At 44.6% G+C, this 17,670-nt stretch overlaps 1 protein-coding gene across 2 annotated transcripts in view; it reads left to right on the top strand.

The window, feature by feature from the left end:
• NEGR1 (neuronal growth regulator 1) overlaps positions 1 to 17,350 on the top strand; it is a 561,497-nt gene extending 544,147 nt beyond the window's left edge. For both annotated transcript variants that reach the window (XM_066597782.1, XM_066597781.1), the window contains one exon: positions 14,739 to 17,350. In XM_066597782.1, coding sequence (XP_066453879.1) covers positions 14,739 to 14,863 — 125 coding nt within the window. In that variant the 3' untranslated portion in view covers positions 14,864 to 17,350. The remainder of the gene's footprint in view (positions 1 to 14,738) is intronic.
• Positions 17,351 to 17,670: the final 320 nt, after the last annotated feature.

The raw sequence follows: 17,670 nt of genomic DNA, 5'->3' as shown, positions 1-17,670 counted from the left end.
CACTTTAGTTCCGCGGGAGCAGGGGTGGAGGCGTCCGGCAGCACACTGACATCACAGTGTGCACCTAGGATCAGCGCCAAGCAGAGGAGCAGCAGCTCTTCGACAAGGACAAGGGAGTAAGTATATGGGTCTCGAGGGGAGGTATTACTACTAGGGCTGATATGGGGGATACTATTAGTAATAGACCCAACTGTGGAATGTCACTATTACTACTGGGGCCACTGGGGGATGTCACTATTACTACTGGGGCCACTGTGGGGTGTCACTATTACTACTGAGACCGCTGTGCGGGGTCATTATTACTACTAGGGCAACTGTGGAGTGTCACTATTACTACTGGGGCCACTGTGCGGGGTCACTGTTACTACTAGGGCCGCTGTGGGGTGTCACTATTACTACTGGGGGCCACTGGGGGATGTCACTATTACTACTGGGGCCACTGTGGGGTGTCACTATTACTACTGAGACCGCTGTGCGGGGTCATTATTACTACTAGGGCAACTGTGGAGTGTCACTATTACTACTGGGGCCACTGTGCGGGGTCACTGTTACTACTAGGGCTGCTGTGGGGTGTCACTATTACTACTGGGGCCACTGTGGGATGTCACTTTTAATACTGAGGCCACTATGGGGGTCACTATTACAACTAGGGCCACTGTGGGTTGTCACTATTACTACTGGGGCCGCTGCAGGGGGTCATTATTACCGCTGGGGACGCTGTGGGGGTCACTATTACCACTGGGGCCACTGTGGGGGGGGGGAGTCACTATTACTGCTGGGGCCACTGGGGGTATTATTGTATCTTGTCACCACCAGAAGAATGGGTGAAGACGAGATACACGCCCACAATGGGATTGGCTGTGCTAAAGAATGGCAGGCCATGATCTCCCCTCCTGCCTCGTTGCACTCACCACTCCTCGGACACTTGCCTTGCCCTTCGTCCCTTTCCCTACTGTTCTCTGACATGGCGACTTCTGGGGCTGTGGCATACCTCCACCATACAGCACCATCTCGATGGAAGCGGGGGTTGTCCGCTGTCTGGCAGCGGCCGGCAACCGGGAGCACAGAGCGCCGGGGGAAGAGTCATGGAGCGCCAGCCCCGCTGTCAGCAGAACACACTGACAGCAGCCAGGGAAAGGCAGAACGACAGAGCCCAGGACAGCGGTGGGTAACCATCAGCATAGCATACATGGGACGCCGCAGGTCGGACAAACTGACAGTGGGTTAGCAGGTACACCAGGCCACAGCGTGCCAACAGCAGCCCAGGGAGCACAGGCGCTGGGCTAAGGGTCAGCACAGGCAGGTGGGTGAGGCTGCACTAGCAGAATTACATGACCAGCGGCACAGACTCACAGCAGCAGCGCGGTGGTTCAGCAAGATAGCCATTCCAAAGAGGAGCAAGGAAAGTGACCAAGGCCAAGGCAAGCATCCGAGGAGGGGTGAGTGAAATCAGGCAAGAGGGGAGACCATGGGCTGCCATTCTGCAGCGCAGCCAATCACATTGGGGCGTTTTCTTGTGGGCTTGTATCTTGTCTCCACCCATTCTTCTAGTGGTGACAAGATACAATAATACCGCCGTTGTGGGGGGGGGGGGGTTGGGGTCACGATTACCGCTGGAGCTGCTGTGGGGGGTCACTATTACCACTGGGGCCACTGTGGGGGGGTCACTATTACTACTGGGGTATGTTTACACATGGTAGAAATGCTGCAGAATGTCCTCAGCGGAAATTTCCGTAGCAAATTCTGCAGCATTTCCCCATCCAAACGCAGTCAAAATCTGCACCCGGTCTATTTTGAAACAGCTCTGTCCTTTTAAGAATGACGGAGGTAAAACCATACGTTGTGATAAGCCCCGCCCCCTGACGTGTTGGCACGTTGCGATAAATAAGCAGGTTTTCGGTTGCAGTTTGGGCACTTGGTCTCTAAAAGGTTGCCATCACTGGCTTAAATAGATAGGTGTGTTTTAGTCTCGTTATGTGGCTGTGATAATCACGGCCACATAGCGGAACGAAACAAAACCATTGATTTCAGTGGGATTTCAGGTGCAAGGTTTTTTTGCAAACTCACGCGGACTTTAAATAGCCGTAGGGAAAAAAAGGTCATGCACTAATCGCATGCTCTATTTTAGTGCACATTAGTGCACTAAACGCCCAATAGAAGTCTGGGGGGGGGGGGGGGGGGGTGCACAAATGTGTACTCAATACCCGATTGTGTAATATGCTGTGCAATTTTGCGTTGGAAAGAATACATCTGGAACTAATTTGGCTAAATGAACTCTTAAATCGCGGGGCGGCTGTGTCGCCCACCCATGTGAAATCACCCTGCAAGTGCAAACAGTACAGTAATATGTGCAAAAGCACGTTGTTCATGGCGCAAATGCATGCTACCACGTGCGTTTTTGCACATATGCCTGTGTTTCAGACAAGGGTATTGCAAAATACGCTCGCTGCTGCTCAAATAGAGCAGGTCCTACTTTTTTCCGTGTGCGCAAAACGCGCTCATGAGAACGCATCCATTATAATCCATGGGCTCCATTCTGTGTGTATAGCGTGCGCTAATACCCGCGCAAACACGGTTATGTGAAGAAGCCCCTAATGTAACACCTTCCACCAGTGAAGAACGGTTATGGAGGAACATGGCAGTCACGCACGCCCCTGCTAAAGAGTTAATTAAAAAAAAGGTAAATATTATTAGAAAGAAGAACCCATTACCGCCAATTTCCATGTTTTAAGTGGAAACAGGTGGAGTGACTATTTTTTCCTCCTCTTCATAAGCGAGCGAAGACGTCTTCCTTCTTTTCTTTGACTAAACAAAGAGGGGAAAAAATTGAGTGGCAGATTGAAAGCAATTAAGATGATTCGCTGCTCAATGTTGATGCTTCTAGAAGTCTCGTCTTTAAAGAAACAAAGAGCTTCTTAGTGACGCCACTTCTAAAAGTGTCTAATTATGGCGAGACAATAGCTGGCGTGCGGATGAGCGGCCCACCTAGAACAACGCCTCGTCGGAAAGCTGAGATTCTCATCCTTGGTATGTGCTTTATTAATTTACAAACAAGTTGGGCGATATGGACAGAGTTTAAAGCGACCCTCATCATTCATCATTCATGTTCCGCATGCAGAAAACTGATCAACGGATCGGCCCATGTAAGCAGGCAGTTGTCCATCTATGACCGACTGCTTATTTACTGTGAACGGAGGTCGTTAGGCCCGGAACGATCCCCGACCGCTCTACTTCCATTCACTGAGCGATGCTCGCTCTCATGTAACGGCTCAGGAACGATCATCGCTGGGACAATATGTCGGGCATCTGCGACCAACAGGTTGTTCCATGTAAAAGGACCCTCACTCTTCCCATGCATACTCTGCACAGTGTACATCAGAGAAGGGTGCGGCCATCTTGGTTTGTCCAGGATCGGGGGGTCACTTTAATCTTTGAGAAGCCTGAAAGAATCTTTTACAACTTAAAGATGGAGATTGTAGAACTTGCTTTTGACATAGAACTTTTATGCAAGTGAACGGATGGGCGCCACCCAATAGGGCCAATGAATTTGGCACATTTTGATTTGTCCTTAAGTCTAGAAATGAACTATAAACTTAATGGCCACTTTATTATCTAGTGGTGTGTTGAACCTTCTTTGGCCTTTAGAACGGCAGTAATTCATCATGGCATCCATCCACAGTTATCAGAGGGGCCGGGATGGGCCAAGAAAACCATTACTCCATCTGCACCATTCTCACAGGAAGAGGTCATCAATCCATGCTGCTTTCGCTAAATTTTGACCTTCCTATTAGCACGATGCAACAGAAATCTGGATTCATCTGACCAGGGGATGTTTTTCTGCTGCTCAGTGATACAATTTTTGGGCTCTTTTGCCCCCTGGAGTCTTACCTTTTTCTTTCTCTTTGATACAATGGTGCTGGAACTGGTTGTTTGCTGTTATAGCCCGTCCATGCTAAGGAACGATGGGTTGTTCATTCATACACGTTGGTTAGAATGATTCCTGATATCCTCCTCTGACCCCTTTCATTGACAAGGTGTTCCACAGGATTCCCTGGATGCTTCTATTCGATCACACCATTCTCTGTATACTCTCCACACCATTACACAAGAAAACCCCATGCGGTTGGCAATGAAACCCCGGCCGGGCTAGTCTAGCACAGATGACCAGACTTTGTTGGAAGACGCTCAGATTGATGGATTTTCCCTTATAATGGGGATTCATACAAACTGATCCATGGAGAACATGTCACGTGACTTTAATCCGCACTCCGGATTCACAGGGAGAATTTCTATACAGGGAAGCGCCAACAGTGAGAGGGCCGGGGGCTCTAATAATGGGGCCATTCAGGTTGGCATAGTTGCTCTCTACACAAGCCTATAAAAGATTTGTAATCAAGACAATCCATAGTTATGTCATTATGCATATTAGATGTTTTTGGGCAGTGATAAAAATGGTTGGCTGCAGCGTTATACACACCCTTTATGTAGTTTGGGGAAAAAAGGCTAACTTGATTCTGTGCGAACACTTGAGTAATCTCACGTAGGATATTAAGCAGACTGATACACTGCTATAAACGAGTGTCTTCCTCAACATTGGAGATGTCCAGGACCTCAAATCTATTCTGCACTGTTAGCTGCATGTTCACCTCTACCTTATGCCGGACTGTGCAACAGTGGCAATGGCAAATTTGGAACCCAAGTGATCACCTTCTCCAGGGGTGTTGAAACCTCTTGATGTACTCTCCTCCAAGCTGAGTGTAGTCAGTCGGGGTCTCGTCGGTGTCATGTGGTTAAATAAAAGGTTTAGGCGCCTCGGTCTCTGACCCGTTCCATGTATCCAGTGTTGCAGAGTTTGTAGCCAAGATGCATCATGTCTCCTTTCAAACACTTCGATTGCTTTAGAGCCTAGTTTATTTCCCAAGAGTTTCAATTTTCCTTGTGCAGCGTACAAGACATCTACAATTGCAATTTTATAGCATTCTTTGTTATACAGACACTTCCCAATTAAGATAAGGTCTGAAGCCTGGAACTTTCTGCACAAAAATAGCCCTTTTGTTAGTTTAAGAGCAGTTAATGTTAGAGATCGTCCGGGGCATTGTCACACCATGATGGCTGCTCGGCTTCTCTTGACCTTTGAAGTAACTTAACAAAAACACTTTTGAAACAAGGGCACATATAGCGGACCGTTAAATGGCACCACAAAGTGGCCGCAGAAGGACATCAGTGACATTTAGAGAGCCAACATTTTGTCTTTAGAAGCAAAACAGTAGTTCCAGAAGAAGATCCTATACAATGACCACCATATATGCTGAACGTTGTGTAGCCCTTGGACAGAAAACGTTCCTTTCTCCTGAAGATAAGCAGTAAGGCTCTGTTCACACCTAAAGTTGCTTATACATGTTACACTATCTTACCAAAAGTATTTTGACCCCCCCCCCCCCTATCAGTATAATGGATTGTGTCTTCTTAGTATGTCATGTGTCCTAAACCATGCCACATAAGATGCAAACCCTTGGAGGTGTCCACCATCGTTTGTGCTCGCTATTGGATATACGGGTTATACCACTTTACACAAACTGTTCATCATGAAGTGCACAATGGAAGAACGTTCTATGGTGGGATGAATCACACTACTCCATCTTCACATCAGATGGCCATACCTGGGTGAGGAGGATGTATGGGGAACAACTTTTTCCTGTGTATGTTGTGCGAACAGTTAAGTAGGTTCTGTTACGTTTTACGTGGCATGGTCTCGGTCCGTTGGTTGTAGTAACAAGAACCATAACCACAGAGGTCATCCTGACATTGGGAATGGTCGGCCATACTTCCAACAAGACAATGCGCCTTGTCACAAAGCCAACGCTGTGTTACGTTGGTTTGAGGATATGGATGTTCTAGGATTGGACTGGCCCGCAGAATCCTGTCCTGAACTACTGAACATCTTTGTGACTAACTGGAACGTCGGGTCAGGAAATATGGACAGCATTCATCTTCTTAGAGAGCTTTTCAAGCCTTTGCAGGATGAATGCAAAGAAACACCAGCTGAAGTGTATCAGGCGATAGTAGAAACTATGTCACGGAGAATACCTGATATCATTAGGGCCGAAGGAGCCCCACTGATTATTAACATATGGAAATAAATACTACTTTCAATTCTTGCTCAGGTGTTCAATTTCTTTTGGTAGGACAGTGCATATCAAGGGGTATCTGTAGTAGAAAAAACATTTTAAAATACCCTATTAGGACATTAGTACCCTCTTACAGACTTCCATCCATAATTTAGAAAGGATAATGGCTACAAAAAGCATCTCTCCATCTGGAGAACGCAGCTTATCTATGCATTACATGAACATCTTATTGACTTTGATGGGAACAATGTAATACTTTATTTCTCCTGTGGTGGCACTGCAGGAGAATTGAACACTTGCTGTCCATTTACCACACCAACCACATGGGTGTTACCAGAAGTAGGACACCTCATGATCAACTTATGGTCAAGTTATTATTCCAACTAGAAAGGGGTTGCCTAAAGTTGACAATCCCTTTAAGTCCGACTCTCTTGTATCCGATCCACTAAACGTTGGATCATTCATATGAACATCTGTACATAAATATGCATAGGTGTAACTTGCAGCTGCTGGGCCCCAGTGTAAGATCTGGAGTAGGACCTTGAAAATATAATACTTCATTTATACTACTAGTCTCCTTATATGGGGAAGAGAGACCTAATGGATCCTGTAAGGCTTCGGGGCCCAGGTGTGCACCCATTATAGTTCTGCCCCTTATCTGACATGCCAGACTGATCGCAACGTTACTTAGGGAGTATGGCTTTTAAAACGGACCTCCAATTTGAGGCAAAATTCTGTCTTGAGATCATAGGAAGGGTGAAGGAGATCATTTCCTGTACTCAATCTTAATGGTGGTTACTCAATCCCCACGTGGTTCAGCTAGCCAACTCAAGGTTGACTTAGCCTTCCATCCTTCCGCAGTCTGAAAAAGGAGTACCAGCTTGCTGGGGGGTTAAAGATGACCGGGAAAGGAATGGCAAACCACCCCTCAATAACGGTCTGCCAAGAAAATGTCACAATGTGACGTTACCCTAGGAGTCAGTCATGACTTGGTGCTTGCTCCAGGGGACTTTACCTTACCTTACTGCTCTGTGATTAGCCAGGGGTAATTACTTGAGCAGCGATTGCCTATCACAGAGCAGGTATAATGCATTGGTAGTGCATTAATACTTGCAGTGCAGTATAAGTGGTTTGGTAGGCTAAACATCATGGCAGCCATCTTAGATGCCCAAAAATGAAAACAGGAATCGGCGAAAAGGAAAGGTGGGCAAGAAAATCAAGTTTAGGTAATATACAACTCCACCCTCTGCTGCAGGAATAGAATTTTGTACCAAAACCGGAGAGTTTCTTTAAACCTCCTTCACCGTGTTCCTACTGGTGATTACCATGACATAAGCATATGGCACATTTCAGCAATTACTATTGATGCCCGTCTATTTGTGGGAAGGGGTTAAAAATACTGCAGTAACTTAATTTGTCAGACCATATGGAGCCAACGCTGAAGTCTCTTTGGTTCTTTTTGATCGATCCTTATAAAATTAAGGCAGACTACAGCATAGGAATGAAGGGGATCCATCAGCATCCATATCCATCTGTTGCAATTATGACAGAACATATACAACTCATTGTCAAAAACCATCCCTCCCCTAGAAGGAGGGGGAATCAAATGAAACCTTCTCTGTGTGACTGTAATGCTGATAAAGATAAGTAAGTGGTTACATCAGAGCAAAAGGATCATTTATTACGAAAACCCAGTTTGGCCAACTCTAGCTTGGATACAAGATGTGATACGGGGGCATGGAGGCTCTAGTACCCTGTTGTACCACCTCTAGCTTGGATACAAGATGTGATACGGGCGAGCATGGAGGCTCTAGTACCCTGTTGTGCCACCTCTAGCTAGGATGCAAGATGTGATACTGGTGGGCACAGATGCTTCAGTACCCTTTCGTACCACTTCTAGCTTGGATACATGATGTGATACAGGTGGTCATGGAGGCTCTAGTACCCTGTTGGGCCGCATCTAGCTTGAATACAAGATGTGATACGGATGAGCATGAAGGCTCTAGTACCCTGTTGTACCGCCTCTAGCTTGTACACAAGATGTGATATGGGTGGGCATGGAGGCTCCAGTACCCTGTTTTACGCCCTCTAGCTTGGATACAAGATGTGATACGGACGGGCATGGAGGCTCTAGTACCCTGTTTTACCGCCTCTAGCTTGGATACAAGATGTGATACTGACGGGCATTGAGGTATGCAGATTCTGTATGGTATCCTGCATCATATCGCTCCACATTTGCTGTAACTGAGCCTATAGAATGTGCAAACTCATAGACTGTCGAAGTTGACATCCCAGATGGTTCCATACATATTCTATTGGCTATTGGGGCTGTTATTTGCTAATATCATGTTGCTCTCAAATGGAAGATTCTCCACCTGGCAGTTGTGTCCTGCAAATGTAGGCAGACCATGGGGCTGCTATGGGGTCTCACCACTAACCTGTATCACTCTTTCCCTGAATGTCCAGCAGCACAAGTCTCAGATTACAGCAGCTCTCTTAGTCAGTGCAGGCTGCTCCTTCCCTGTTTCTCAGCAGTACTACACTGATAGCATGAAGGAGCAGCCTGCACTGACTGAGAGAGCTGCTGGAATGTGAGAATTGTGCTGCTGGACATTCAGGGGAAGGGGAGACACCGAGAGTGGACTCTAGTCCTATGAGCGGTCACAGAGGGGGACACCTGTCCGATGGGGAGGTCACAGAGGGAGATACCTGTCCTATGAGGGGCCACAGAGGGGAACACCAGTCCTATGGGGAGGCCATAAAGGGGAACACGTGTCCTATGAGGGTCCACAGAGGGGGAACACCTGTCCTATGAGGGGCCACAGAGGCGGCAAACCAGCACTGTGGGTTTATGGAAAGGTTCATTGGCAGGATGGTAGACGTGCAGAGATGAGTTGTAGCTGGAGGAAATCTTCATATTCATTTAGGCTCATAAAAAGAATAAAATGAAAACAATGGTCACCAATCTGAGAAGACGCCACTTGTGATGAGAAGTAGAAGAAACTACAGCGAAACCAGGACCCAATAACAGCGTGAAGGATTCAGAGTTTGTGGACAAACGCACATTTTGGTACCGGAACGGCATCTTCCTCGGGCCAATTACATCCTGCCTGTCAATAAACTGATTTTTTCTCGCTGTTCCTGGGCCCTGTTTGCAGAGCATCTTGTTCCCTGACTGTTTCTTCTACTCCTTCATTATTTCAAGGGAGCCATCACTGCTCCGTGGAGGGAAGGTTGCAGCTATCGAACATGCTTTATTGGTGTTGTGCCGTGTCACAACCTGTCCGGGTACCATTATTTACTCTCATCATTGTCTTACCCTTCTGCACTATGAAGCACTCTCTTTTGTTTTAATTATAACTTGTGATCTCTAGAGGTAACTGCACTGCAATCACTATCACTGTGTACAGCTGATATCGGACTACTGTATGGTAAATATAGGGGTATTCTAGAGCTAAGACGCTGTATCTAAACCCACTGTGTTATAGATATGCTGCCTCTAATATATATATATATTTTAGGGGTGGGGCAATTCTAAATGTTGCTACGGGGCCCTATGACTTCTATGTACGTCCCAGCTACTAGGATCACAAAAGCTACGTGGAGCAGCAATGTGAACCAAACATACTTCCCACAGAAGTCCTGAAGCTGTTTCTGTATTTTGGGGGTTTGTGATGTTATGAACAGTCTCAAGGTTCCCCATGTCTTTAGGATCGCCTCTAACAGCCCAATTCTCAGAGGCCAATTTCATATAAATTCTGTAAACTGTTCTAAAAATCTGCATAAAACACAGACATGCAAAATGCTGAAAAACTTTTTAAAAACCAACTATGAACACTGTAACATACTATTATTTTGTCATGTCGTTGCTGCTGGGAATGCTATTATCCCCATTAACTCCACACCGGAGGCGATAAACAATTATTTGTAATTTCGCACACACGGTCTGCCAGATGAAATATGACATTTCCTACGTATGTATCTCTTTATGTCAGAGAGTCTGCGCCGCACAAGCAGCTGCCTGAGATTTGCCGCACTGTATCTCATAAATGAGTAATTGTGTTCAGAAATATACATAAATCAGTATTCAAATAGAAGTAGGCCATGTTTTGTACACATAATAATCCGAGTGTGTATTTATTATCTGCCTGATAGTGTTACAGGCTGCAGATAGACGCGTGACAGCGGCAACAGCAGGGGAAAGAACATCAAAGGGCTGTAGCAAAATAAAAAACTACAGTATGATGACAGATAGATGGATGGATGGATGGATGGATGGATAGATAGATAGATAGATAGAGGGATAGATAGATAGAGGGATATGAGATAGATATGGGATAGATATGGGATAGATATGGGATAGATATGAGATAGATAGATAGATATGTGATAGATAGATAGATAGATAGATAGATAGATAGATAGATAGATAGATAGATAGATATGTGATAGATAGATAGAGATATGAGATAGATAAATAGATAGATATGTGATAGATATGAGATAGATAGACGTGGTCCAAATTGCGAAGTGCAGATAACTGAATTAGAGCATCACCAGAACGGCTGGTCTTGTTGGGTGTTCCTGGTTTGTGGTGGTTAGTACTTACCCAAAGTGGTCAAAGGAAGGACAACTGATGAACCGGAGTGATGGGTGACCAAGGGTAAGGCCGGCTGTCCACAGACGTTGCAAAGTCCCGCGGCAGATCTCCGCCTCCTGGGAGCAGGAGCCGCTGCCGCCGCTGATATAGGCTGGCCGCGGAGAATGGGGGCAATTCGCAGCATGCTGTGAATTGCCCGCCACGAGCGGAGAATTGCAATGATTCTCCGCTCGTGGACAGGGGCCGGCGCCAGGACACATATGGACAGAACTGGACTACAGTTGGGTAACCTTCCCTCTTAGCATTAAACAAAATACAGTACCATAACAAAGCTCATAACATGAATACAGCACCAGAACCCAGCCCAGTACATAAATACAGCACCAAAGCCAACCTCATAACTTAAACTCAGCACCAGAACCAAGCTCATAATATAAATGCAGCACTAGAACCAAGGTTATAACATAAATACAGTAGCAGAGCCAAGTGATTGTGTTGTGGAGACAGCAATGGGCTCTCGGAACATCAGAAGGGAGGAGACAGAGCCAGGGGGAGGATGATTCATCTATCTTCACAAGATGCTGCCACATAGGGAAGTAGATTATCTTTCCAGGAAGACCTAAGAGGGGGATGATCTTCCGCAGGCCATATTCCTTTGGAGCCCCCACTACAAGCTGGTGGCCGGCATTCTGTGTGTCCACATGGGTCACATGTAGCTAAGGCTGGCTATGGCTTCAGGGTCTATCTGATGGGAAATGTCCTTTAAGTACTGTCCTATGTACTGTAGCTATATTACACCCCATTCCGCTCCACCTGAGTCATTCCGTTTTCTCTTAGCATTGTATGAGATCCTCATGGTTACGGGTCAGCTGTAATCTCATTAATAGCTCGGTGGTAAGAAAACACACAGAACAGCAACATGTAAGAGAGTCCTGTCGAAGCCAATTATCTGCCGGAGAAGGGTTGTAGCAATAGGATAAACGGTTTAACGAGAAGGTCAGATTATATTGCTTCATCCATCCTAAAATTGCCGTCAATTAGAAGGTACATGGATTGGGACTCTGCACAGGGATTTGTATTGTAAATGAACTATTATAAGCGTGACCCGGCTCCTGGAAGTTAATATGACAAGTCGTATCATTAGTTCCAGGTGCGGAGAACAGGTAGAATATTGTAGCGAGTGACTGTGGATCAGTTACCTGCTATTATGGCGCCCGAACAGAACACTTTCATAAGGTTTTTTAAAAAGATCCCATATTCGTGACGCCAGTCCCCATGATGGGGCACAATCGTCAGTCATGCCGTGCGGAGACTCTTCACAGTCCAGCTCATGGGACCCTCACTGTGGGGAATATTTAGTTAGAGGGTCATAACAACGACTCAATACAAAGGAGACAAGGGGTGATTTCAAAATCCTGCACAATACGTAATATTTTGGGGGCATAACCCCTACATTTTTTCAGTGGCCCCCTTAGCAGAATACTAACCCCCCCCCCCAGTTCCTGCCACCCCACCCACCCTCTACCCCCGTAAAAATGTTGTTATGGTACTCTGTGTGTTTTAGTCAAGGTGGAAGAACATCAAACAATAGATAACAAAGTTCTTTTAATTCATAGAGTACAAACTACAAAGTGATATTTTCTTCCTTGAACAATGTTCTTCTGACCTGGCGGCCAGTTAACTCTTTTGATTGTTGTTGAGCTCGTAATATTCTCTTTTGTGCTCCTGATTTGTGTATATATTGGCCTGACATGTTAATAGCCTCAATATCAAATACAGATGAATTGTTTACAAATCTGAAGAAAATGAATTTGGTTAAGTAATCAATTTAACAAAATGATTTCTTAGCTATTTTACCCGCCGGTTCTTGATGGAAATTCCGTCAACCGAATACACAGAGAATGGAACCTGTTGTTACCAATGGGTTTATTCTCTGTTGTATAGCGTATTTGTTGGCGGAATTTCCAGCATTTACAGAGATAGGCACTGACTCATCTTTTGGGCGTAATACGTTGGCAAACATGGCCATTCACACAAATATGGCCGTGTTTGCGAATGTAAAAACATTCTGTCATGTCTCCACAGCACCGTAGAATGAGGCATGTGAGGGACTCAGGGATGTGATTGTTGTATTTACCGGGGTCCCCCTGACAGTCGGTCCTCCTCCAAAGTCGGCAGCATCTTCCTTTGATACATTAAAGTGAGAAGACGCCGCTGAAGGGGAGATGATGGGTGGTCAGCATGGACCCAGTGAGTAAAAGCACATCCTCGGGTCCCTGTCATGTCCCCACAGCACTTTAACTTAGGCCCCCTGTCCACGGGCGTGATTTCGCCAGCGGTAAATCACCGGCGAATCACACCGTCTGAAGCTTTCCATAGGAAAGCGCCGGCCCCGTGTCTACGAGCAGAGAATCATTGCGATTCTCCGCTCGTGGCCAGCAATTCGCAGCATGCTGCGAATTGATGCGATTCTCTGAGGTCAGCCTATCTGTCAGATAGGCTGACCAGCGGAGATCCGTCTGCCGGCTCCTGCTTCTGGGCGGTGGCTCCCGCGATGGAAATCTGCCGTGGGGTACCGCAACGCCCGTGGACAGGAGGCCTTAGGGACAAGACAGGGTAACATACAATGTGTTTTACCGTTGGTATCAGAAAAATTATTTTCTTTCTCTGTAGGCCCAGGCCCCTCGGGGTAACTAATGTTAGCAAGAATATTAGCTAATTTGTATTGAGGAAGCATTGAGGAAGCTTACAAATCACATATACATTGGATGTGATTGGAAGTCATGTGTTTATTCAATTAATAAGCAGAAGTATATATGCAAAGACATTTGAAACGAGGCTAGAACACGCCTCACTTGAAATAATTATTTTTTATAATTCATTTATTACCATTGGTTATTAAAAATCAGCTAGGACAGCGACATCTCGGTTAGAGGCAGGACTTCTCTGAGGCCCCTTGGAACTATTTCTCATGAGACTTCTGTAGACAGATAGATAATTGTCCTGTGTAAACATATGCAGCAATTGACTGAGAATTACTTAGTCTTTTCAGTTTATGCAGAAAACTGAACAACAAGCCATTCAGTGTAAACAGCAGTCATTCACTTTTGAACGACTGCCTGCATACAGTAAATGGAAGCGGGGCTCTCTGGCCCGTTCCACCTCCAATCTGGCAGTGCTATGAGTGATACCAGCGATACTTGCTTCTGTATAACAGCATGCAGCGAGCATCGCTGGGAGGAACTGCTGGGCATCGTTTGCCCGACAGCTTGTCTCATGTAAAAGGACCTTCACTCTATAAGGGTGACTACCCACTACAGTTTTTTTTTCCACTGCGAAATTCGCCTTGTTTTTTTTTTTTTTTTTGCAGGGGTCTATGGGACTTCTAATGTTAAAATTGTGATCGCGCAAAATCGCAATTTACCGCGAAATCGCGATTTTAACATTACAAGTCCCATAGACCCCAGCAGAAAAAAAAAACGCTGCGAATTTCGCAGTGTAAAAAAACTGTAGTGGGTAGTCACCCTAAGGGCTCCTTCCCACGGATGGATTTCCGCCGCGTATTACGCGGCGGAAATCTGCTGCGATGCCCGCAGCTATTGGGTTCTATTGAACCTAATAGCATAATGCTTACGGTGCGGAATTGTTCACCGTAAAATCACCTGTCCTCACCCGCGGCATGCTCTATTTGCCGCGGGTGTACATGCAGACGGCTTCCATTGCAGTCAATGGAAGCCGTCCGTCACGCTATCTTCCGCTACCGCCAGCCGCAGCGGAGCCCGTCTTGGCCGTATGAAGCCGGCCTAAGAAGGAAACAAAAGTTATTTGAGTTTTAGTGAATGTTTAAAATATGTGTTTTCTCTTCACCTGAGTACATATTTCACTGCATGTCTAAAAAGTATAGTAAAAAAATATCAAAAATAATCCACTCAAAACCACAAAAAACTGAAAAGCAAAAATTTTTCGAAAATATTTAATAATTGTTTTTTTTTTCCTTTGTGTCTTTTCAGCTCCAAGCACAGCCCAGTACGGCATCACTGGAAGGGCAGAAATCCTCTTCTCCTGTTGGTACCTGGTTTTGACACTTTCCTCTTTCACGAGCATAATCTACCTGAAGAACATCGTTATACAATAAACCTAACCGAACCACAACAAGGCTTTAAAAGATGTCTGCGCAATTGCTGACAGGATGCGATCTGGTACTGTTTTGTCTGACGCGGTGTGGGATGTAGTCAGCAGTACATACATGGGGAATGATCGGCTTCTTTAGAATTGTTTTTTTATTTTCTTTTTGTAAATACTTTAATTCTTCTCCTCTTTTTTTTTTTATTTAGCTGCATTACGTTGTGACGCAGTACACATTGTCCTTTTTTTAAGAAAAAAAAAAGAAAAAACCGGTAACGTGACAGCTCTGAAATTACTTTTAGAGGATATTAATTGTGACTTCATGTTTGTAAATTTACAAAGTTTTCAAAAAAAAAAAAGAGTCTGGTGACTGTAGGTGCAGGTTTGGGTTTACAAAAATGAGCAAAAAAAATTCCACCCCTTATAATAATAAAAAAAAAATCATGAGAATATCGCCGTGGCAACTATCGTGCTTCAACGCTCCCGGGGGCACGTGTTCTCTTGCCTTTTCTTGAGATAAGATTTTGAACCCATGTGTATCAAACATTTTTCCGTTTTTCTGACAAAAAAAAAAAAATATTGCCTTCAAAAGATCACGCCAGTTACATTTAGCTAGATCGACTGCAAGTTTTTGAGGATCCAGATACAGTGTTATACAAAAATAAAAATACGAGAAAAAAAACTGCATGGAGCAGTTCAATTTATACCTGTATGTCTCGCATGGGTGTGCCTTCATAAAGTTTTATTTTTTTTTTTTTTAATTCAGATGGGGGTTTTATTAGCTTAAAGGGGGAAGGGATTCAGTCTATATATAAATATATATAAAAAAAAATGTTGAAATGTACAGAACATATTTTTAGGAGTTCATATCATGTAGCCACCCAAGTGTGAAAGACTTTTACGTGTGCTTATGAAAAATGTCCATACGTCAGCCGGTGTTCAATCTCAGTGTTCTTCGACCCATGCAGAGATCACACGTCTGCAGATTCTCTAATGTAACACAGCTTTTGTTGGCAGATAGATGCAGCCCAATAGTCGATGCTGTTGCAGAGCCATTTTAAGGGCAAACATGTCCCTATGAAGGCATATGAGGTCTCCAAGGCCATACCTTCCACCATCTGGCTTATAGTTGAACACTTCACCCTAGTTTGCCCAAGCCCTAGGTTAAGTATCCATAATGGCCATATCAGACGCATCTTTTTTTCACCCATAAGATCTTTCAGGGTCTCTGGGAATGGAATGATCCATGGAAATTAGGACAGTTTAAGGGTTTATTTTGGCCATGGTGCACCATTGACAGCAATAAACGTTCATTGTTGACATTGGATTAGGTAACGCGACTATGTGTCCCAACGAAAAACCAGATGAAGCGGACTTTGCTGTTCTCATCAAAAAAGGCACATGTGATAAGACATAGGCCATGAGGCCTTCAAGGCCATATCTTCTCCCATCCGGCTTGTAGTGGAGCTTTTCACCCTAGTTTGCCAAAGCCATAGGTTATGCAAACATAATGGTCATATCAGCCACATCTTTTCACTGCACAAGATCTTTCAGGGTTTCCGGGGATGGGCATGGAATGATCCCTGAAAATTTGGACAGTTTGGCGGTTTGTTTTAGCCATGGTGCGCCATTGACGGCAATAAACATTCATTGTTGACATTGGATTAGGTAACACAAACCCTGGTCAAAGACTTGAAGGTTATCTCGATTTGAGACAAAGGAAATATTTTTGGGCAAGTTAAATTTTAAAATCACTAGTCCGGTCCTCTACTGCATATCCAACCAGCTTCTAGAAAAGTATTGTGGGTGGAGTCATCCTTTGAGTACATATATACATTGTTACAGAGTTCACAACTATTCATTACCCATGATGGAGGTGGAAGTTGATTCATAGACATAGATATGACCTCCATGTTCAACCAACTTTTGCTGTTAAACAAGATATTTAGAGATAATGATGCCGTAAAATCCTGATTTAATAGATGATGATTTGGGGCGTTGGGCTAAACAGAGTCCAAAAACATTTCAAGCTAAGACTACTGTAGCATTGTTATGCAAATAAAATGCATTTGTGATCATTTGGCAGCTAAAAATATGGTAGACGGAAAATCCTAGGGCAAGGGGGCGCACAAATCCAATTGTTGACACATCTCTATAACGGCTCTGCAATGCACTGTCTATTGCTGAGCTTCTTGGCATACGAGAACCTACACCATGTTTTTGCAGATCCCTGATTATAGCACAATTCTCATATGTTTTTGTGATTTCAGAGCTATTCCTCTTCAAACAGTATTATTCGAAATTATTTTAAAAAATGTTGTGCAAACGAGAATGTGACTATCCATTTTATCATCCATCCGATACTTCATGGAATCTGTATTGTTTTGCACTTGATTTTGTACTGAATTTGTGAAACTAGCTAAAATAGTTGAGAAAAAAGTGGATATATTTGGAAATGGGTCTACTCAGCGGAAAATAAAAACTCTGGTAAAAATCATTGACGTTTACTGAGTCTGTTTGTGTCACTTGTCGCGATAAGCAAAGTGTGTCTAAGGGGGAGAGGGCAGGAAGGAGGGAGATAGGCAGAGGAAGAAGGCAGAGGGAAGAAAGAAGGGAGGCCAAGAACAACATCTGCATGGAGTTTGAACATTTTTCTTGTGTTTCTTCTTCTCTTTCTTCCTCTTCTCTGGAGGAGAAAGAAGGAAGAAGTATGGTGGCTTGGTGGTTAGCATTGTTGCACCTCCACCACCAATAATTTTAGAGGTACTGATGAAGTTTCAGTTTGGTTCAAACTAACTCAGACTGAACTGAACTTTT

This window comes from Eleutherodactylus coqui, chromosome 3, assembly GCF_035609145.1.
Source record: "Eleutherodactylus coqui strain aEleCoq1 chromosome 3, aEleCoq1.hap1, whole genome shotgun sequence".
NCBI classification, from domain to species: domain Eukaryota; kingdom Metazoa; phylum Chordata; class Amphibia; order Anura; family Eleutherodactylidae; genus Eleutherodactylus; species Eleutherodactylus coqui.
This window is presented reverse-complemented; position numbering and strand designations above follow the sequence as displayed.